At 50.6% G+C, this 22,639-nt stretch overlaps 1 protein-coding gene across 4 annotated transcripts in view; it reads left to right on the top strand.

Moving 5' to 3' along the window:
• GASK1A (golgi associated kinase 1A) overlaps positions 1-21,329 on the top strand; it is a 50,752-nt gene extending 29,423 nt beyond the window's left edge. For 2 of the 4 annotated variants that reach the window (XM_070455510.1, XM_070455511.1), the window contains exons 2-5: positions 2,942-4,228; positions 18,878-19,000; positions 20,085-20,188; positions 20,766-21,329. In XM_070455510.1, the coding sequence (XP_070311611.1) occupies positions 2,942-4,228; positions 18,878-19,000; positions 20,085-20,188; positions 20,766-20,967 (1,716 nt within the window). In that variant the 3' untranslated portion in view covers positions 20,968-21,329. Of the gene's footprint in view, positions 1-2,941; positions 4,229-18,877; positions 19,001-20,084; positions 20,229-20,765 lie in introns of all 4 variants that reach the window. The other 2 variants (XM_070455513.1, XM_070455512.1) reach the window with 2 other exon arrangements.
• Positions 21,330-22,639: the final 1,310 nt, after the last annotated feature.

Consider the following 22,639-nt stretch of genomic DNA (forward strand, 5'->3'; position numbering starts at 1 on the left):
GCTGAGGATATATCTGAAGGAAAAGAAATCATATCTTGAAGAGATATCAGCACTGCCATGTTCACTGCAGCAGTATTCACAATCGCTAAGACATGGAAATAACCTATGTATCTCTCAATGGATGAATGGATACAGATCTCTCAATGGATGAACGGATACAGAAAATGCATACATGCATACGACGCAATATTATTCAGCCACAAAAGAAAGAAGGAAATCCTGCCATTTGCAACAAACATGGATAAACCTGAAGGACATTAAGCTAAGTGAGATAATCCAGACAGAGAAAGACAAATACTGTGTAGTATCACTTGTATGTAGACTCTTAAAAAAAAAAAGACTTTCAGCTATAAAATAAATAAGTTCTGAGGATCTAATGTACAGCATGGTGACTGTACTTAGTAATACTGTATAGCTTACTTGAAATTTGCAAAAACAGTAGATCTTAAGTGTTCTTACTACACACAGGAAAAGGTCTGTGAAGGAGTGGATGTGTTAACTAACTATGGTGAAGATTTCACAGTCTATGCATGTATCAAATCATCATGTTCAATAATTTAAATATACACAGTTGTTGTTTTTTGTTAGTTATACCTCAGTAAAGCTGGGGAAACAATGGGAAAAAAAGGAAGAAAAAGAAAGAATCCTTAGGGTTTCTAGGCAGGGAGCCAGTCTAATCTTAGATTTCTCCACAGCATCATCTGATGTTAGAAAACTGTCGAGCAGGACCTACAAGCTATTCCAAGACAGTAACTGAGCAGTGTTTTATATCTTGCCAAACTTTCTTTCAGGTACGAATGCAATAGAAAAATAGTTATGAACATGCAAGAACCCAGAGACTATTATTCCCATGAGTACTTCTTGAGAAAATTACGGAGTTTTAACTTCAATCAACCAAGAAATAATGAAAAACTAGGGCAAAGGGGACAGGAATATGCAGAGTATACCTAACTGAAGAACTAAGACCAAACAAATGTGAATATTGGAGTAATAGAGGAGAAGGGACATGTTTTATATCCTAACAGTACAGAAATGACATAAATATAAAACTTTGGAAGGTGAATGAAGGAAAAGGTGAGAGAAAGAATAAACATGCTATTCATGAGTAATAACTGGGGGCCAGAGACTGTCATTTAAAGCTGACAAAATATAGTAGAAACGTAAGCATTTGTAATTGTACAAAGGCAAACATTTAAAAAGATAATACTAATGATTAAGGGGCTTCCCTGGTGGCTCAGACTGTAAACAATCTGCCTGCAATGCTGGAGACCTGGTTTCAATCCCTGAGTTGGAAAGATCCCCTGGAGGAGGGCATGGCAATGCATTCCAGTATTCTTGCCTGGAGAATCCCATGCACAGAGGAGACTGGTGGGCTACAGTCCATGGGGTCTCAAAGAGTCAGGCATGACTGAGTGACTAAGCACACAGCACAATGATTAAAATTGAATAATGATCGAATGGTAGGGGATGCGGAAGAGCAAATATGCTAATTTTATGATTGTTCTTACTAGGATTTAAGAGCTGGTGTTTAAAGAACTGGACATTTAAGGGTATAGAGTCATGAAGGGTCCAATTATTAGGATCCAATTCAAAATTTCCTAAATGTGATAAGAAATATGCACCATGAAAAAAGTAAAGGTAACTGAAAGCATAGTGAAAGAATTCAAAGATTATAAATACAGAAAATATACCATGAACTATCATGGCAGAACAAAGACTAAACATGTACGGCATCTCAAGTAATGGAACTGGGCTAAATCCACTCGGTGAGAGAAGAACACAGAACTGGGCCAGGCTCAGAACCAGAACCGGAAACTTTCGGTGGCTGGGCAGGTGGTCCCTCCCATCTGGTGTCTGGTTCAGGGCTGTTTGTTCTCTCCCTGCAGACTCACTCTCAGTAGACTATGGTCACTGCTGTCATCGGTAGCTGGTCTGCCATGTGCCCCTGACCTCAAGTTCATGAGCAGAAGAAAGCCAGCCTTGCTGACCTGTCACAAGCTCTGGTTCCTGGGGGGAGGGTAGGGGCTGAGAGGCTATTTGGCCTCATGCAGGTCAGGGTCCTGGGTGGCCCCATCAGCTCTGGTCCAGGGTCAAGGTGCCTGGACTGCTGGAGTGTGTGTGGATGGAGATAGTTACAGGAGCCCGGAAGTACAGTGGCTTGAACAACCCTTGCCAATTCTGCCCCCATGGGCTCACGCAAGCTCCCAAGCTCCTTCCTTCTGGTGGCCCCTTGGTGCCCACGAATCAGAATCACCTGGAAAACAAGTTTCCAGGTGGTGCTGACACTGCTGGTCCCAAGACCACGTGTTGAAAAACTACTGCCCCAGGATATGTCCTTTGCCAACCGCCCAGAGCTGACTCGGCCACACATGGGCCCAGAGAGGCGAGCTGGGGCAGCCAACCTCCTTTTGAAGGAGATGGGGCAAGTAAAAGTGGCTGCTTCAGGCCCTGGGCAAGGACTTAGTCCCAGGGTCACACTTGGCTGACAGGGAGGCCGGGCAAGGCCATCTGCAGCCGGGTGGCTGTGTGCCCTGGAAAGGGAAGGGCATGTTTGTGGGAGACACTGTAGGTCCACTAAGCGGGAAGACGTGGAGACGAGAAGACAGGGGCCAGCACTCAGTGTGGGGAACAGATGGGGAAAGGCTCTTATGGTGTTCGGAGATCTGAGTCATAACAGCAGTCTACTCAGCGGGGAGAAGCCTGGTCTCCCTGCAGGCCTGTCCTGGAAGACAAAGCAGGCTGAGAGCGGAAGCAGGAGCATGGCTGCCCGCCATGTTTTGAGGACAGCTGGGTGTCACGCCCCCCGCCTCCCAGCCCAGGCTTCACTCTTTTCCCTGCTTGTTCACCCAGGATGTTCCTTCATTCACTGTCCCGTTATTTTGTGGGTCAGGGCTGATGTTTTCGAGGTCCTAAGCTTTTTTCTTCTACCCCCGTCCCCCAGGCATCTTGGCTCTGGAGAAAGCTGCGTGGCAAGAGGCGGCTGGCGATGGCATTCTGCCTCTTAACGACTCTGTCTGTGGTGACTGTCACCCGCTTGCCCCCACAGCGCCCAGCCACTGGCCCAGACCCTGGCCCCATGGAGCCCCAAGGGGTTGGTGACGTCCCTGCCCCCCAGAGTCGGCAGGCTCTGAGCTCCAGCTGGAGGCAGCGGGCAAGAAGGTTGAGGAGAAGCTGGGCCTTGCCCGGGAGCTCCATCCTGGTGTGTGCGGAGGAGCAACACCACAGAGGGCATGTGGACAGCAGCAGACGGTCCCCAGGGAAGGAGAGCAGCCATCCAGGGAGGATTGGTAGTGACATTACTTTGGTACCTGCAGAAGACCTGAGACTCAGTACCCGGCGTCTTGTGCTCCTGCAGGGGGAGGCGGTCAGGGGTCCAGGAGCCAAAGAACTGGACCCACCCTGGCACCATGGTCCCCTCCCGGAGGCACCGAGTAAGACAAGCACCCCAGGTGGCCCCCTCACAGGGCATGACATGTCAGCCTTACAGACTCGGACAGCTACTGCTGGACTGACCCTGCAGCCCCCTCCAGAAGGCGGGGGTCTGCCAGGAGTCTGGAACAGAGCCTGGACTGGTGGCCAACAAGTGGGGGGCCCTGCCCCCACCAAAGAGGCTCACTGGTGGCCTGGCTCTGCTGGGGAGCTGCAAGGATCTGTCTGGTGTGACACTGAGACTCCCGGGCTGTCCAGTGGCTTCAGGACCGGTGAGCAGGTCCCCCCGTGGCTCACAGAGCAGGATGTGCAGACCCTCCAGCTTCTGGCCCAGGGGGAGGTGGTGGGCAAAGCCCGGGTGCCCGGCCACGGGCAAGTGCTGCTAGTCGGTTTCTCCAGCGAGGGGGCCCTTCAGGATGCAGCTCCTGGGCTCAGCCAGCTCTGCTCCCAGGGGCTCTGTGGCTTGATCAAGAGGCCTGGGGACCTATCCGAGGTCCTGTCTTTCCACGTAGACCGCGTGCTGGGGCTGCGCCGGAGCCTGCCCGCGGTGGCCAGGCGCTTCCACAGCCCCCTGCTGCCCTACCGCTACACGGACGGCGGCGCCCGGCCAGTCATCTGGTGGGCGCCCGACGTGCAGCACCTGGGTGACCCGGAGGACGACCAGAACTCTCTGGCCTTGGGCTGGCTGCAGTACCAGGCCCTGCTGGCACGTGGCTGTGGCCGACCCAGCCACGCCCCATGCCTGGGCATCCACCACGGCGAGTGGTCACGCCTGGCGCTCTTCGACTTCCTGCTGCAGGTAGGCGGGGCCTGGAGGGGCGGGGGCGGGGCCTGGAGGGGGGGCGGGGGCGGGGCCCGGCCCTGGAGGGGCGGGGCGGAGCGGAGGCGAGGACTCGGTGAACTGAGACACTGGAACGGCCTGCGTGAGGGTGGATAGTGACTCTCCCCCTAACCCTTGTCTTTTGCTTTTGTTTGTTTGCTTTTTTACCATTTTTTTTAACGCTTAACTTTTTATTGTAGTCCTTGTCTTTTGACCACCCAGCACCCATTTTTTGTTATTTTTCTGCCTTGTGTTCATTCATCCAGTGGTGTGCTGAAAACCAGTTCGTATGGGCTCATTCTTGAATTTCAGGAATTTTATGACCCGGTTGTGAAACACAGACGTTATTAAAATTGAAGTTATACTAACAATATAATAAGTTATATTAGAAACAAAGGTAATAAATACTCTGAACTCATTACTTCACAATTATTTTACATTTTACTCTTGTCTGAACTCTTGAGGTTCTTTGCATCTACCTAGTAAATGCTGTATAGTGTTGAGTTACTGCATGTCTCTTGCTGACTCCACATTCGTGCCTGTTGGTAGCTTGAAACAGGCCAGGGTAGGAGTATTTATGGGGCTTCTCAGGTGATGCTAGTGGTAAAGAACCTGCTTGCCCATGGAGGAGTCATAAGAGACACAAGTTCAATCCCTGAGCTGGGAAGATCCCCGGAGGAAGGCAGGCAACCCATTCCACTATTCTCTCCTGGAGAATCCCATGGACAGAGGAGCCTGGCAGGCTGTAGTCGATAGGGTCGCACAGAGTTGGACATGACTGAAGCGACTTAGCATGCTTGCAGGCAGGAGTATTTATACCTTGAGAATGAGGGAATTCTACAATCAGGACACCTCCCTATTCCCGGAGAGCTGGTAGTTAAACATTTATCCTTGAATCAAGAAGGATTCAAGCTGGTTGCATAATTTAAAAAAGAGAGTTGAGGTGGAGGAGAGAGAGAATGAGAGAGGGGAGAAATAAAGGGATGATGCTGAACCTGCTTGGACCCTGGAGAGAGAAGGAAACCACAGGGCCAGCTGAGGTCCCTGCTGTGCCAGAAATTAACCCTGGAGTTTTTGGGAGTTTTGGGAAGGGGTTGGGCAGTTAGGGCACAGGGCTTACCAGGGGGACTGCAGACATCAGATATTTACTGAGTGGCCTGTTGACAACTGATGTGGCTGCTCCGAGACTTACGAGCTGGATGTCAGCTGTGGAGACACGAGTAGGGGAATGAGGCCAGAAAGAAAGAAAAACAAAAAATAATTCAAGCACACAATGGGTGGATATGTATGCACACAAAGGCAGTCCCATTCCTGTAGGGACCTCTGTTGAGGGAAGAGATCAATACTAGCCCTAAATTTACCTGCTGGGGTGACTGGGTCAAGTTCAACATCATAACCAGGTAGCCAGGGGCTGATGCTCCCTGTGTGGTCCATACAGGGTTGGTTGGAAATGTATTTTAGAAGATTCTCAGACCACATTTAATACTTTGAGATTTCTCATGAAAATCCCACTTCCTCTGAAACATTGGATGGTTTAATAACGTGGGGCCTCTGTTCCCACACAGCAGAAATGAGCCTGAGCTGAGTATCTGCTGCCCCTTTAAAGAATGCCATGCTCCCCTTTCTGCCAAAGACCACACCTCCTGTTGTCTGATGTGATTGTGTGCATTCTCAGTCACTAAGTCGTATCTGACTCTTTTTGACTCCACGGACTTTTGTAGCCTGCCAGACTCTGTCCATGGGATTTCCCAGGCAAGAATACTGGAGTGGGTTGTCATTTCCTCCTCCAGGGCGTCTTCCAGACTCAGGGTCTTGAACCCCTGTCCTAGAACCCAGGGTTCTACCCCATGTCTCCTGCATCTCCTGCATTGCAGACAGACTCTTTACTACTGAGCCACCTGGGAAGACCTGTTGTCTGACACCCACCCCCAAACCCTTGGATGTTATCTGTCTGCCTGTGGGTAATTGTCTCTTGTCACTGGACCAGCTGGCCTCCCGCAATACTTCCAGCTCCTTGAGTCTGCGTCTCGTGGCTGCTTTGTGGAGGGAGGATCGTGGGGCCTGGTGGTTGGCACGGGCTTTGGCACCAGACATATCTGGGTTTGAATCCCCTGCCCACTGGCCATGTCCCACCATGTGATCCTGAGCAGACTAGCTGGCCTCTTTGAACTTCACTCCTCTCTAAATGGGACCGGGTGTCCCTGCCTTCTGCCCTTGAGGACGTGGTAGCTCTTAATCACCCGCTCCTGTATGTAGGCTTGCTCTGGGCCCCAAGACTGCTCTGCCTGTGTGTGAAAGGCTGAGGGCTAGGGATTAGTGTCCTCTAGACAGCGTGACCTTTCCTCCTGCCTGGGAGGGAGGCATTTCCGAGACCACAGTCTTGGGCAAACTGGAAGAGCTGGCCACGCTCCCTCCAGGAACAGCCGTCCTATGACTGATGGGAGGTAGTCTGTAAAAGCCCCAGTTCCCTGGCTGGGGTGGCTCTGTGGTGTGTGTTCCATGTGTCTGTCAGAGCCCCCCACCAGGATTGAGCCATGGTTGACCACAGAGCTCATTGCCAGCCCTCCCTATCTCCCTTCCCCAGTCCTTGCTTGTTTTTGAATTAGCTCACGGATCGATTGCTTTCGCTCTGAGTTCTTGGCTGCGTTCTGTCTCTGGGGGAGCCTGGCCTCCATCAGATGACACCTCTGACCCTGTGTGGTTTCTGCATGCAGGATCATCCACGTAATATACTTAATACAGCGCCTGGCAGTGGCCCAACCTCAGTAATGCACTGCCCCCAACACTTTACAGGAATTAACTCCTCCAGTCCTCATGGTGGCCTTGCTAGAGAGATAAGAGGCTTCTCCCTGTTTTGAAGTTGGACAGTTGAGGTCTCAAGTGGTTAAGTGACTTGGCTAAGTTGATGGCCATTGGAACTGAGACACAGCCTGGATGGTCTGGCTCCAGAGCTCACCCTCCTTCTCACACAGTCCTCTTCAGCCGGCCATGGGTGAGGGCAGGAAAAGGGGGGTGCTGGTTGGGACATCCGGGACTTTGAGCCCTGAGGACCCTCCTTGTGGCCCCCCATCCAGCTGATGTGCACGCAGCCCCTTTCTGCCCACACAGAGCCCCTCTGTCTGTCTTTGGAGGTTGCGGTGTGAAGCCCTTCCGCAGCTGCCAAGCCCAGCCATGGGGGTGGACAGTTCAGCCGCCAGAGCACACACAGGTGGGCGTGTGGTCAGACGCCACTCAGCTGGCCTCGGGCCATGTCTTCCTGGGTTTGCCGAACACCAGGCGAGTCAAACACCCCTGGCTGGCAGATGCTGCCTTCCTAGAAACCACGGGCAGGCTGGAGTGAGGAGGGGCTGTGGGTTTCCCAGCCCAGGAACCCAGGTCCCTACTGAGCAGAAGCCAGGAACAACCTGAGGGCAGTCGTGCCTGGACTCAAGAGGGCCGTCTGCCCAGACAGTGGGAAGGGCGTGTGGGGTCGTGGGGACAGGAATGGGCACATTTGTACCTTTTCCTTCTAGAGAGGCTTCTTTTTTCTCATGCCCTGCTTCATCTTGGAGGGCATGTGCTTGACTGCACGGGGTGAGCAGCTGCGGAGAATTCGACACAGTGAGAGGGTGGTGTTTGCTCATGGAAGTCATCCTGCTGCTTCCGCTGATGCAGGGCCTTCACGTTCCGGAAAACCCAGACCCCAGAAAGCCTCAGGTGCCGCCATCCTGGTGCGGGCCACCATCTTTTCTTACCTGGACTCTGCTTCCCTAACATCTCCCTAACGTCTCCATTTTGTCCCCTCCAACCGGATCTCCTTACAGAAGCTGGAGTGATATCTTGGTTTCCGTTCCCCCAGGCAGACCCTGAGACCAGGGTCCAGTGTGGTAGTTCCTCTGGGAGGGGACCCCAGGAAACACTCGTAGGGAAGAGGAAAGTGAGACGGCTGGAAGGCGGCCAGCAGAGGGCATGTCATCGAACAGGGCACCCCTATGGGTGCCTGGGGCTTGATCCACAGGAAAATTCTGAGAAATGGTATAAAAGACATGTTCAGAGTGAGCCCACCAAAAGCGAGGGACACGAGGTATTGATAGCCAAATTTCCCCTTGGTCTTTGGTTGAGGGCTGCTCCTGGAGGTGTTAATTCCATGGCATTTGGAGAAAGCCCCCTGGCAGAGCCTATAGGATCTGGAAGTTAGAGGGAGAACTCAGAAGTTCACATACAACTGGTCAGGCAGAGAGCATAATAAATCGGACTGTGGCCCTTCTCCATTACAATATGGCAAAGTATCTCAATGCCCTTGATATCAGGAGCTTCAGGGACCCATGAGATCCATCCTTGTCTGCTGTCTTCAGCCCCGCCTCTTGGCATGTGGCCTTGGTTAGTTTCTTCAGGTGCAGGGCCTCAGACAAGCCTCTCATTCTCCTCCCCAGACCTCCACTCTCCCAACCTCCACATTCCGTTGTTATCCTCTTTCTATTTCGTGCTATCCTGTCTATATTTTTTCTGACTTCCCAACACAGTAAGTTTTATTGGTTCACTTCTGTCTCTCTGTTTTGTTCACATCTGCAGTGCCTAGCACAGGGCCAAGCTCTTGGTTAGATCCTAGAGAAGCACCTTTTGAACGAGTGGGTGAAAGGATGAACAAATGAATGAAGGAATCCAGGGTCTCTGTATGATTTCCTATCTAGGTGCTGCTGTGTTCTGCTTGCTCAAATACCACTCCTTCCTCTAGACTGAAAAGAATCCCAAAGCCACCTCCTTTTCTTTTCAGGTCCCATAGATATAGAGGTGGAAAACTATGTGACAATCATTTGTCCAGCCCTTGTATGGGCATGTAATTAACTCATGCTTCCAGAACAGATGATGGCATATAACATCACCTGTCATCCTCCGCATCAGGCACTGTGCCAGCAGTTCACATGTGTTGATGTGTGACAGCCCTGGGAATGGACAGTATCTTTTAGCTCCATTCCACAGATGAGGAAACTGAGGTTTAGAAGGGCTAAGGAACTTGCCCACAGTAACCTGCGGCCTTAAGTGCTGGAGCTGGGATCGGATACGCCGCAAGTTTGGCCACAGAGGGCATGCCTTTGCCCTCTTTGTTGACTCAGCTGACCCTGGAAAAGTCATTTCTTCTGGCTTCTAGTTGAGACTGGCCCATTTCTTTCCTGGGGCGCTGGGTTCAGTCATTTGTGATCCTGTGTGTGTTCCTTGTTTTGAGTGCAAATCTATGGTTCACATCGTTCTTCTCTGGCTTGGCCTTCCTGAACATCAGGTGTAGCTAGACAGGAGCCCAGGTCCATGACCACTGTCGACCTCTCAAGCTTCCAGCCAGAGACCTGAAATATAATCATAGCACCTTTATGTCCCACAGCAGACCCAAGAGACAGGTGCAGTGCTCCTTCCTCCTGCACAGACGGTGCGGCCAGCCATGAAGGGTGAAGCAGCCCACCCGGAAGGGGGTGTTTAAGGGCGACATCAAGCATCTTTACATATACTTGAGAGCAGGGCCTCGATTAGGACAAGTGTGATCGGCAGAATTCAGAGATGGTCTTCAAGATACCCACCCCCTTAGTGTGGACTCCTGCCCTTGAGAAAGAATGAGACCTGTAAATATGATGGAATCTTATTTCAGTGATTAAGTTACCAATCAGTTATCTTTGGGTATTTTTGCTTATTTGTTTTTTGATTGAAATATCCCCTGGAGTAGGAAATGGCAACCCACTCCAGTATTCTTGCCTGGAGAATTCCATGGACAGAGCAGCCTGGCAGGCTATAGTCCATGGGGTCAAAAAGAGTCAGTCACAACTGAGCACGCATGCAAACAAGCAAGCATAATCGACCTACAGCTCTGTTAGTTCCAGGTGCACAACCTAATGACTCGATATTTCTATATGTTATGAAATGATCACCAAGATAAGTCTAGATTCAACCTGTCACATACAAAGTTATTACAATATTATTGAGGTACTCATCAGTTAATCTGGAGTTAATCAGAAGGAAGACTCTCCCATTGGCCTGAACCAGTCAGGAGAGTCTTTCAAAGATGAAGCATCAGCGGATTTTCCTGCTGGCCTTGAGGAATAAACAGCCAGGCTATGAGCTGCTGTGGGTCAGGGAGGCCTCTGGAAGGACCCTGAGATCTCCTTATAGCCACAAAGAATGGTTTCTGCCAGCAGCCTGACTGAGCGCAGGAGAGGAGCCTGAGTTACGAAGGAGATGGAGCACCTTGAGTTCAGCCTGAGACCCTGGATAGAGTATCTGGCAGAAAGGGATGGACTCCCGACCCACAGGAACTGTGAGTTAATAAGTGTGTTATTTTAAGCCACTAAGCTGGTGGTCATTTGTATGTGGCCATAGAAAATGAGTTCATGTGGCAAGGGAGGGGCCTCCAGTGCAAACACCTTCAGCAGTGCGCATCTCGGGCGACCTGCTCTGCACAACCTGACGGCCGACAGCACTTCTCTGCCTCGCCCTCCTCCTGCCTCCTGTCTTTCAGCCTCTCAGCCGTGTCCAACTCTTCGCGACCCCATGGACCGTAGCACGCTGGGCTTCCCTGTCCTTCACTATGTCCTAGAGCTTGCTCAAACTCATGTCCATTGAGTTGGTGATGCCATCCAACCATCTCGTCCTCTGTTGTCCCCTTCTCCTCCTGCCTTAGCCTCTGCTTAGATTTCTTAAAAATCTTTTTTAACTGTTTATATTCTTTGCCCCATTTTCTGTTGGATTGTTGGTCTTTTTCTTAAGGACTTTAAGAGCTTTTTTATAGATTAAGAAAATCAGTCTTTTGTTTTCTTTGCATTCTGGTATTTCTCTCAGGTTCAATTGTCATTAAACTTAGTTTCTAATCTTTCTGCTATGCAGAAATTAAAAAAATTGTTTTGTGCTGTTAAACTTATCAAGCTATTTTTCATGACTTCTGGGTTAGTGTATTATGTTTTTAAGGACCATCCTCATTTCAGGGTTATTTTTAAAAAATCCTCCCATGTGTTTTTATATATTTTTGATCCATCTGGAAGTTATTTTGGAGTAAGAGATCAGGTGCAAAATAATGATTTTTTTTTTCAGATGGCAACTCAAATGTCCCAGCACCATTTGTTGAATAATCCTTCTTTCCCCCAATTTGAAATGCTGCCTTTTCCATATAGTCAATTTCCATATGTACGCAAGTCTATTTGTAGACTCTTCTGTTCCAGTAAAGGGTCTGTCTATTTATGTGCCAGAATCACACTGTTTTAATTATCACACTTTATATTTTATGTTAATAACTGGGAGTGCTTGGTCTCCTTGCTCTTTTTAAAGATTTTTCCCAATACTCCTGCATACTCTTCTCAGCCAGCTTGTTACTTCCTTTGCCTTCCCAAGTCCTCTTGGGACTTGACTGGAATCAAATGAAATCTGTGTGGACTAATATAGAGAGAATTTACATCCTAATATACAGGGTCATTCTAGGCCAAGAACAGGCTGTGTCTTTCCTTTTATTTCTGTTCCTCAGAAGCATCTTTATGCCTGAGCTGGATCTTCACTTTCAGGTTGGGATGATACTGATATTTCATCTTGTGACCATTAAAAAGAGCCTCTTTTCCTTCTATTATATTGTTACTAACCGAGGCTTCTGGACTCTCTGATCAACAGAAATTGATAAGAAGTTGGCTAAGAAGTTCAGGCACAGCTTTACTGGGACTCGAGCTGAAGCACATAGGAGTGAAAACAAGAAATTTTTGCCCTGGCTCGCTTCCCAGGGCAGGGGGGAGCCGGCCCCTTAAAGGGAGTGAGGGTGAAGATGTGGCTTCCCTGCCCCGCCCATCCCTCCCTGGTGCTCCCAGCAGTGCCCTGCGTCTGCTCCCTGCTCCCCAGAAGTGGCGGTTGGCTTGCAATCTTTTTGTGTCTTGTTCATAATTTACCCCATTGGGCCTGTGAGCAGTTAGTTTTAATCCTTTGTAGTTCTTTTTTTTTTCTAATTTGATTTATTTGGCTGAGCCGGATCTTAGTTGCGGCATGTGGAATCTAGTTCCCTGATGAGGGATTAAAACTGGACCCCTTGCATTGGGAGCATGGAGTCTTAGCCACCGGGTCACCTGGGAAGTCCCTGAGTCCCTTATAGTTTCTTTGGATTCTGTTGCTCATTCTTTGGGGAGGCATTTGTCCAGGTGCAAGCTCAGGCTCGCTGAGAAAGGGTCCCAGGTCCCAGCCTGTCTCAACACGTTCTGGCCTGTAGCTCTTGGTCTGTGTAAAGGATATTGTTTTTGTATCATACTTTGGTTACTGGTTACTTGTTCACTTCATAATGCTTCTCACAGTTGCCCTGAGTTTTCCAAGTATATGGTCGTTTCTTCTGTAACGAATGCACTTTGCGTTCTCATTGCCTCATCTTTCATTTTTCTTACCTAACTACAACCATGGTGCCTTCAGAGCAATGGTAAATAGTAATGGGATGCTGGACATGACTTGTCTCTACAGATTTGGGACAGTTTCTAGTGTTTTACCATTAAACATCATGCTGACTTTTGGCTGAAGAACTATTTGCTATCCTTGCCTTATTAAGAGTTTTTCTTGTCAGGAATGGATGTAAAAATTACATCAGATGCCTTTTGAGTATCAATGGAGGAGGTCACAGATTACACACATCCTCCATCTAATGTATTGATGTGGGGACTGACTTCTGGGGAAAGGTATTCCCATGGTGACTCATTGTAGCTTTCTTGGTTGGAACTGTACTTTCCTGTGGTGGACACATCATTTCACAGGTGCTGGATTTTGTGTTGATGTTTAAAATTTAGAGTGATTTAGTCCTTTTGGGGGGCTTCCCAGGTGGCACTAGTCGTAAAGAACCCACCTGTCAATGCAGGTAGATGTAAGAGATGTGGTTTCGATCCCTTGGTTGGGAAGATTCCCTGGAGGAGGGCATGGCTGCCCACGCCAGCATTCTCACCTAGAGCATCCCATGGACAGAGGAGCCTGGTGGGCTATAGTCAAGAGGGGTCACAAAGAGTCAGACATGACTGAAGCAACTTAGCACGCATGCCTGTCTTTTTAGATAATTCTCCCCCTGCCTGGGGCCTCTGGGGAGGCCACCCTCTCTCAGGACACAAGGGGAGCACTGCAGAGAGAGTCATCAGAGGCTGGTGAGAGTCAGTGTGGAGTAACCCAGTCCTCCCCACACCCTCATCCCCCCAAAGCCTCACGAATCCTCTAACAGACAGCCGTTCAGTGCGGGGCCAGCCCGCTACCCTCCTCAGAGATGCTGCCACCCTGGGGATGTCTGGCAGCGAATAGACCCAGCCAGGAGCCACCCTTTCAATGAAGACCCTGGGCCCGTGACTGTCCCCAGGTGGGGGAGGGTCCTACACAGGGGGCCTGGGCCACCAGGGGCAGCAGGCTGTTCTTCTGGAGTCCACCAGACTCGGATCAGGCACTGGCTGAGGATGTGTCTTGGCCCAGGAGCCTGGGGAGGGGTGAGAGGACTTGGGTCACCCCTCGTGCCCTATGCTGGGCGCCTCCCAGACGTCCTCACCCTCACAGCTCAGCCTGGTGTCCCTCTTGGCAGACTGCAGTGTCTTGTCCCACTAGATATCCTGTTTGGGGGCCCCAGAGGCAGGCCTCTGCCTGTCAGGCTCATGTGAGGGGCAGGCTTTCAGTGGTCAGTCCTCATGTGAAGACCTCCCCCACCATCCTTCCTGCTGTCAGCCAGCCATGAGCTTCATTCACTCATTCTTGCACTCAGAAAACCTCAACCAAGTCCTGTTGTGCTGGAAAAGTGCTAGGAGCTAGGGATCCCGTTGACCCATGTCTTCTCTGTATCGAGGCACTTGTGACCTCTAGGGTCACAATGCACGTGCCTGCCACCCAGTCCAACGCAGTGGCCCGAGCCAGACTGCCCCGGTCTGAGTCTAGGCGTCACCGCTTTCACTCTGCGGGACCCTAGGCATGTTTTCCAGCCTCTGTCACTCCATTTCCTCATCTTTGAAATGGAGATAGTAACTGTACCTGCCTCCTGGCTGCTGGGAGGATTAAATGAGCCGTGCTAGGTAAAGCACTCAGCGCCTTACCCAGCAGAGAGTAAGGGCTTCACAGCGTTCAGTAAAATTAAACACAAACTTCATGAGCACACAGCACTGCTAGAAGGCCAAAACTACAAAAGACTATCATTTTTTTCTTGGTAACTGCTCTTTTTGTCAAAAAGGGGGGAGAACAAATCCTGACGCCTCAGGATGTGGGAATGAAACCTAAGCCTGGTCCTGTCTGGCTGCTGCTGTTTCAACTGTTTCAACCGAATTGCTCTTCAGTGGAAAAAAGTTCCCAGACAGCGTGGCAGATTACTCACACTGGCACCTGGGCCCGGCCAACCCCTCCCTGTTCAGCGTTCAAATGGGTGTACATCTGGGGGCACCAGCGCCGCCCCTGTCATATGGCCTGACAGTGCTTGTAGCTTCTTCTGGAAATAAGCACCGCATCCAGTTAAAATCCGCACAGAACGGCCTGCCAACAGGATCAGGGAGCGTTTGGCCTGAGGAAGGGGGTTTGGCTGGCTGTGCCATCAGACGTGACGTGAGATTGGAGTCATCACTGGATTTCAGTCCTGCTGGAACCATCCAGGCATTTACTCTCCCAACCAGAGATGCCTTGGCACGTGGCATCCGTCTCCCAGATCTGTCTGGGCTCCAGAAACCAGGCCTTGCACACACGTAGAGGAGAGTGGCTAGGCCGTCATGACACAGCTTTATTTAGATGCTTCACAGGGCTATGGCCAGGGCTTTCAGAGGGAGGAAGCCCTGAGACTCCTGCAGGCCTTTAGGCCTGTCCCTTCCAGGTCTCCCCATGACAACCAGCCCCCTCACCTTGTGTGGTCCTCAGTGAGGCCAGTCCTCAGTGAGGGAGTACCAGTGCTCCCACTTTGGGTTAAATAACTTCCTCGGGTCATAGAGTTAGGGCATAGTGGAGCCACGATTCACCCCCAGATCCCTGGGGCTCCAAACCAGGGTCACAGACATGGCCCAGATTGCAGGCCAAATTCCCCTATCTTTTTTTTCTGTACAGTCCATGAGCTAAGAATGGTTTTAGCATTTTCAAATGGTTGAAAAGATCAAAAGAATATTTTGTTACACCTAAAAATTCTATGAAATTCAGATTTCAATGTATGTTAATATAGTTTTTTTGGGGGGGGGAACATGGCCATGGCCATTTGTTTGCATATTATCTAGAATATGCACAACATGCACAACACAGGCAGAGTTGGGTAGTTGTGACAGAGACCGTATGGGCTGCAAAGCCTAAAATATTTACTGTCTGGCCTTTTGTGGGAAAAGCTTGCTGATCTCTGCTCTAAACCTCTCTGTGGGCAGCCTTGGAGGGCTCCTGCCGAGGACAGGTGTGCATTAGAATGCATGGAGAACCCCACCCCTTGCCAAGTTCGAGGACAATATGGAGAAATACAAGGGTGTGTTACTATCTTCAGGTGAATGTAAAAACTGTTGGAAGGTTGGGAGGTCTCTGGGGGCATGCCACAGGGTTCTGTCCTCAGCCCCATCCTGTCAACACTTCTGTAGGAGCCGGAGTGAGGACGTGGGGCTCTGGTGGACCCAGTGGAGCACTCTTGTTTCTTCTGCACAGGGCCCTGGTCTGATTCCCTTTCTCCTCATTCCTGGGCTCAGAAGTCAGTACATCACCATCTTCCAGTGATGGCCTCTGGACAAGGGATGAGCCTGTGTCCAGATTTGGTCCAGTCAGACTGAAAGGAAGGACTGGTATTCCATGGGTGTTGGGGGAGGGCTTCTGTCTCTCCCCTCCCCTCCTTCCTTTCTCTCTTTCTCTCTCTGTCTCCTTCTCTTTGGACATGAACAGGGAAAAACATGGGGACTTCCCAGGTGGCTCAAGTGGTAAAGAACCTGCCTGCCAGTGCAGGAAGCATAAGAGACACGGGTTCAATCCCTGGGTCGGGAAGATCCCCTGGAGGGGGCATGGCAACCCACTCCAGTATTCTCTCTTGGAGAATCCCATGGACAGAGGAGCCTGGCGGACTACAGTCCACAGGGCTGCAAAGAGTCGGACACAACTGCAGCAACTTACCACACTCACAAGGAAAAACATACCCACAGGAGCCAGCTGCAGGTTTTCTGAGACAACACAGGGATGTCCTTAACATTGTGGGGTAAAGTGAAGAGCAGAAAGAAACCTTATCATGACAGTAGGAGCTGCTTAAAGGTGCCCTCCAAGCTTGTCCTATTGCGAGGCTCTTGAGACTTCCTGCTGTAGATCTTAATTTCCCCTCTGGTTAAAGTCACTTCCAACCAGAATTTTCTGTTACTTGTGGCTGTTGTTATTCAAAGTCCAGGAGGCTAAAGTAATGACTGTCCACCTCAGGGGCTTAACAGGCTCGTTGCATGGACAGGGCTCTGGCTGTTTGTATCATGGCCAAGCCAGGCCGGTCCTCCAGGCTAAACATGCCTTTTAAGTGGTGTCAGTGATGTCCTTGGTCCACTGCCTCTGGAAACACTCCATGATGTGGCCTTACAGAAAGGCCCTCAGCCTGTCTGGGGCAATGATCTAGGCCCGGGATGTGACTTCTTCACGCTGAATTGTTATAAATTGGGGAAAATAATGTTTAGGGACAGTAGTTGGGACTGTTCAACACTGTCTCATTTCTGGATGTCTGGTTTCATGAGGTTGATTGGTGAATAGAGCTATAGTTATTTTCTGGCTTGTATAGAAGGAAATCAATTTTGTATTTCTTCAGAACACACAGGAGTTACCTCCAAAGGGGATATGGGAATGGAGTGAGACCTTTCATTGGCTGGCGCTGAGCTGGGCTGGGCAGACTGCCAGGTGGCTGGCCTGGCTTTGATGTGTGCCGCATCCTGGGGGCTGTCGTCTATGTGTCCCCGGCCCCCGGCCCCTCTGCCTTGTGTAGAGAGAGGTTGGCAGAGGGAGACAGGACAGTGGTGCTGGCTAAAGCTGGACCAGGGCTGCGGCTTGGGTTGGCTGAGAGGCGACCACAGATGAATAAAGACCATCCAAACAGCTCTGGTGCCTGCCTGCTGCCACCTCAGGAGGACAGCGGGCTCTGAGACTTCCGGTTCCTTCTTTTCTTCCTTCACTGTTTTGAAAACTCCTCTCCAGTCTTAATGAGTGTAATAATGGGGACCTCACTTGACCTCTAAGTGGCTCCCTCTCCCTGACCTTCAGGGAGGCAATGGAGGATATCAGAGAGCGCTGGGCTCCAGCCAAGCAGACCTGGGTTCAAACCCCAGCTGGACTACTTCCTCGTGTATGACCTTGGGGAGGTCTGGGGTCCATGTCCCCATGTATTATTGGGGCAATAATGTCTCCCTTGCAAGGCTGCAGTGAGAATTGGATGAGACAGAGATTCAGTGATGTTGCTGGTCATCTGAGTGATGCCTTCTGCACCCACCAACTCTCCAACCTCAACTGGGTGACTCTATCCACCTGGAGTCAATGTCAGATTAAGGGCTCAGTCAAATTAAGGGCTCAGCTCCACAGAACTCCTGATTCAGATGCCAGTCACGAGTCCTGAGCCCCCCATACTTCTAGCCAGCTGGCTGAAAATCTGGGGTTCTCATGACTGTCCCATCCCCGGGTTCAGTAATTTGCTACAACGGCTCACAGGACTCAGGAAAACACTACTTCAGGGGTCTGGTTTATTATAAAGGACGTCAGTGAACAGCCAGTAGAAGAGGTACGTGTGGTGAAGTCTGAAAGGGTCCCAAGTCCATGGCCCCGCATGTAGAGTTGGGGTGCATCACCCTCCTGGTATGTGGCTGTGTTCTCCCTAGAACATAGTTTAAAAGTTTTATAACCCAGTTTCCAGCTCCCCTACTCTTCCCTGAGGTTGGAGAGTCAGGTGGAAAGCTCCCACTCTGTATTCTTTGTCCATCTAACAATCAGCCTGAAGTTATCTCAGGGCCCCATGAGTCATCTTATTAAACTCTGATGTGGTCGGAGGGTTTATTATGAATATCAAAATGTATTCATATCACAGAGCCAATTGCAGGGGTTTTATGAGCTCTGTGCCAGGAACCAGGGACAGAGACCATCTCTCATGATCATCTCTGAGGGAGAGATTCTGTGTCATTGTTTCCACTTTAGGCATCCAGTGTAGGATGAGTCAGGAAAAGGAATGCTTTCCTTCCTGACTCTGATCCAGGCCTCCTGCAGGGTGGAAGTGCTGTTTGAGAGTCAGGAGCTGCCTGGATGGTCATTAAAATCTTTTTATCCCCATAAAAGGAGGAATCCATATGGTAGCATTTGCTGCTTCAAGAAAAAGTGGTCACCTTTGACTATGGACAGATAGTCTGCACTGGGAGGCCCCAGGCCAGAGTTCAGGTAATTAGTATAGGTTAAACAGCAGCAGGACTTCCACTTCAGGGGGCCTGGGTTCGATCTCTGGTCAGGGAACTAAGATCCCACCTGCCGCATGTTGGGTGGAAATCCATGCAGTGTGAGTAAGCCATCCCAGTGCAAGGTGAGCTGGCCAGAGGAGCAAGCAGAAGCCCATCACAGCTGGGGGACAGCAGCTGAGCTCACCAGGGCTGAGATCCCTGAGGGTGGCCCCAGGGCTCAAGAGGCCCAAGTGCTGGACGTGGTAGACAGCCCCCCCCCGCCCCCGCTCAGAGGACGGTGCCCCCACAGGTGCACGACCGCCTGGATCGCTACTGCTGCGGCTTCGAGCCCGAGCCCTCGGACCCCTGTGTGGAAGAGAGACTCCGAGAGAAATGCCGGAACCCCGGGGAGCTGCGGCTGGTCCACATCCTGGTATGTCCCTGGGTCACCCCAGACTCAGGTCTTCCTGTCTGTCCATCAGCAGACGCTGTTGGCTAGGGTCAGAGGTCACGTGACTCTGGGTGTCACAATCCTGTTCTTTTCAGCAGCAGAACCCTTTGAATGTTTTCCAGGAAGCCTTAATATATAGAAGGGACAAAAATGAAGCTTGGAGTATGTGGTTGAGGAGGGGATGGGCTGGAGGCAGTGTCACCAACCCCTCTGTTCCCTAAAGACGCCAAGGACACCCTCGGGTCCTGGCAGCTGAGTGTGGTATGTGTGTATCTAGTAGGGCATCCTCACTGTGCCAATAAACGTGGAAATTGTGACCTGGAGCGGGGGAGGGGTCCTCCAAGGCTGCATGTCTAGTTGGTGGCAGTGACAGGGATCTGTCGTGGACCCTATTGGCTCACAGGCTGGGGCTGTCGGGAAACACTGCTTCCAGTGAAAACTAGAACCCAGGGTGGGAAGCCTGTGTGCTGAGACCATCAGCGGGGGGCTGGTGGGGCAGAAGAGCCACTGCTCCTGCAGGAGGGGCGAAGTACCACCCTGGGGAAGGGCTGCTCTGTCTCCCCTGGTGAGGCTGGTGTCCTCGCCACCTCCCCTTGGCCGTGGAGCATCAGACGGTGGCCGGGACTGAGCATCAGGCGGCCCGGCATCAGGCTCCTCACCCCTGTCTGTCGCCAGAGCAGGAATCAGTGCCTCCACTTTGTGGTTTTACCGGTGGTGCTGCCGCTTGGGGCTACGGGTCCAGGTTTGAGCCAACCAGCTATTTACTAGCTGTGTGACCTTGTGCAAATTACCTAACTTTTTTGCCTCTGTTTCTGTAAAATGGGGCTGGTATCAGTGGCCGTTTGCCCCAGGGTTGCTGGGCGGGTTCACCAGAGATGGTGCCCGGCCACCCTGAGCACAGGCCCAGGTGGAAAGAGCTCACTGCTCTGTGCGGTGGGGGAACCGACTGGGCGAGGAGCAGGGTGCATTGTGTGACTGACGGCTTAGGGGCCGCTGAGCCGCTCACCCTGACAGCACCCTGAGGCACCGCGTCCATCTTCTGTCCCTGTCCATCTTCTTCCCCGAGGTGCGGAGCAGTGACCCCACTCGTCTGGTCTACATCGATAACGCTGGCCACCTTCAGCATCCGGAGCACAAGCTGAACTTCCGGCTCCTCGAGGGCATCGATGGGTGAGCATCGAAGAGGCTGGGCAGAGGTTCAGGGACTGAGGTGAGGGGCCCTGTCATAGACCCCGCTTTCTTGAACCATGGCTCCCCAGAAGTCCACCGTCCAACAGATGGGAGCTGTTGGATGAGTCTCAGGAGGGTGTGGGGAGTCCTGGGAAAGCTAACAGTCAGTGGGCCCTTGAAGTCTAGGATGGGCTGCCCGCTCCCCGGTATCCAGAGCACAGCACGAGCTGCCCTGCCGGGGAGTGGGCAGGCTGAGCGGGCAGGCTCCCTTGCTTGGCAGGGCGCTGGCCGGGTGGCCACCTTCGCTGCTCAGTCCTGCCGCACCTCGGCCTTCCCAGGGCTCCTCCTCACTTTGCTCAGGCCAGCAGAGTGGATTCGCCCTCTGGGGGGCTGGGACCCATCGAAAGCTTCATCCCGTGTCTGCTGTCACAGCAGAGTGGGTGGAAGGGTCCCCGGACACCTAGTCAGCAGGCGGTCCCTGGGACTTTGTGGGTCCTCAGCTGTGCAAGTTCATGGAAACTCTCTAAGCCGGCTTTTGCCCTTCTTTTCTTTCCGGGGCTGGGGGACCTTCCTCCAGGTTTCCTGAGTCTGTCATGAAGGTTCTGGAATCAGGGTGTCTACAGAATATGCTGCTCAAGTCGCTACAGACGGACCCAGTGTTCTGGGAAAGCCAAGGTGGGCGACAGGGCCTGCAGCAAGCCCTGCAGACCCTGCAGCAGCGAGCACAGGTCCTGCTGCACCACATCCGGACGCACAACCTGACAGTCTTCCCTGACTGAGGCCCGTAAGCCCCGCCCACTTCACCCCGTGTCCAGGAGGGACTCTTAAGCCCCGCCCACCCCTCCCCCTCCGCGCCGGCCGGGACTCTCGCCTCACCGCCGGAGAGTCAGTCACTACACGACCTGAGGGGATAAGCGCCCATCCTCATGGCCACAATTTCTTGTGTTGAAAATGTCTCGAAGACAAAAGGGAAAAGTCAGAAACCAGGAGGGCACCATGGACGCCGTGGGATGTGTCGCATGCCTGGGCTGGTGGAGGAGGTGGTGGGGGTTGGATTTTCAATCTCTTCACGTTCCTTTCTGCCAGCTCAGCTGACTGTTTACTCTCCTGCACCAATAAATACACAAGAATGTTCTATGAACTGCTCCAGATACTGTAAAGTCATGCATTGCACGTGCACACTCAGAGCTGGACACCTGTATGTGTGTGTGTGTATGTGTGTGTGTGTGTGTGTAGGTGTGTGGGTGTGTATGCATGGTAAGTGGACCTGCCCACATGCACACGTGATATGAGCCTCGTTAAGGGTCTTTACTGAATTATACTTGTGACCCAGAACTGCTCTGGCTGAAAGTGAACTCAGCTCCTAGAGATGGAACACTGAGCCTTTTGTCTCTATAGCCTTTAGATGTTCAATTTTTCTTCATTTATGTTTTGGTTTAAGAATTGTAAAAGTAATACAGGCTCACTAAAAACAAATCCATAAATACTAGAAGCATATAAGATAAAAAGTGAGAGGGTCCAGAGGGACGTTACTTTGGCACTTACTGAGCGAACTTTTCAGCAGCCCAATACTACATTCTGTATTTGCCATCTAGTTGACCCAGTTCTTACTTATGACTGCAAGGAATTCCCATGCAGGGGTGTATTATATTTCATTTAGCTATTCTCATCATGGTGAACATTTAGATGGCTCTAACTTTTCACCAATTCAGGACAATGCTGCCACGAACATCTTTGCATGATGTGCAGGTATTTCTGCCGGCTATATTTCTATGAGTGGATTTCTACATTAGCAGAAATGGGCTAATGGGCATTCTTTATTTGCAGAGAAACTGCCAAATTCCTTTCAAAATTGTGGTGTCAGTCTACATTCCTAACCAGAGGGTAGGGGACTAATTGTTTCGCTACACCTCATCATCACTTGATATTCTTAAACTTATTGTTTTTTTTCATCTGATAGGGAAAGCTATTTTTAATTTTTATTTTTTACTGAAGGATAGTTGATTTACTATCCTTCAACATTGTGTTGATTTCAGGTATACAACAAAGTCATTCAGTTACATATATTTTTTTCTTCAGCTTGTTTCCCATTATAGGTTATTATAAAATATTGAATATTATTCCCTGTGTTATACAGTAAATCCTTGTTGTTTACATGTTTTATGTATAAAAGTGTGTATCTGTTAATCCCAAACTTATCCCTCTCCATCTCCTTTCCCCTTTGGTAACCGTATGTTTGTTTACTGTATCTGTAAGTTTATTTACTGTGTCTGCTATGTTTACCATGTCTGTTTCTGTTTTGTGTGTAGATTCTTTGGTGTATTATTTTTTAGATTCCACATATAAATGATATAATATTTGTCTTTCCTTCTCTGGCTTACTTCACTAAGTATAATATTGTCTAGGTCCATTTGTAGCTGCAAATGGAAATATTTCATTCCTTTTTATGTC

The sequence above is a fragment of the Odocoileus virginianus genome, chromosome 26, assembly GCF_023699985.2.
Source record: "Odocoileus virginianus isolate 20LAN1187 ecotype Illinois chromosome 26, Ovbor_1.2, whole genome shotgun sequence".
In the NCBI taxonomy this organism is placed as follows: domain Eukaryota; kingdom Metazoa; phylum Chordata; class Mammalia; order Artiodactyla; family Cervidae; genus Odocoileus; species Odocoileus virginianus.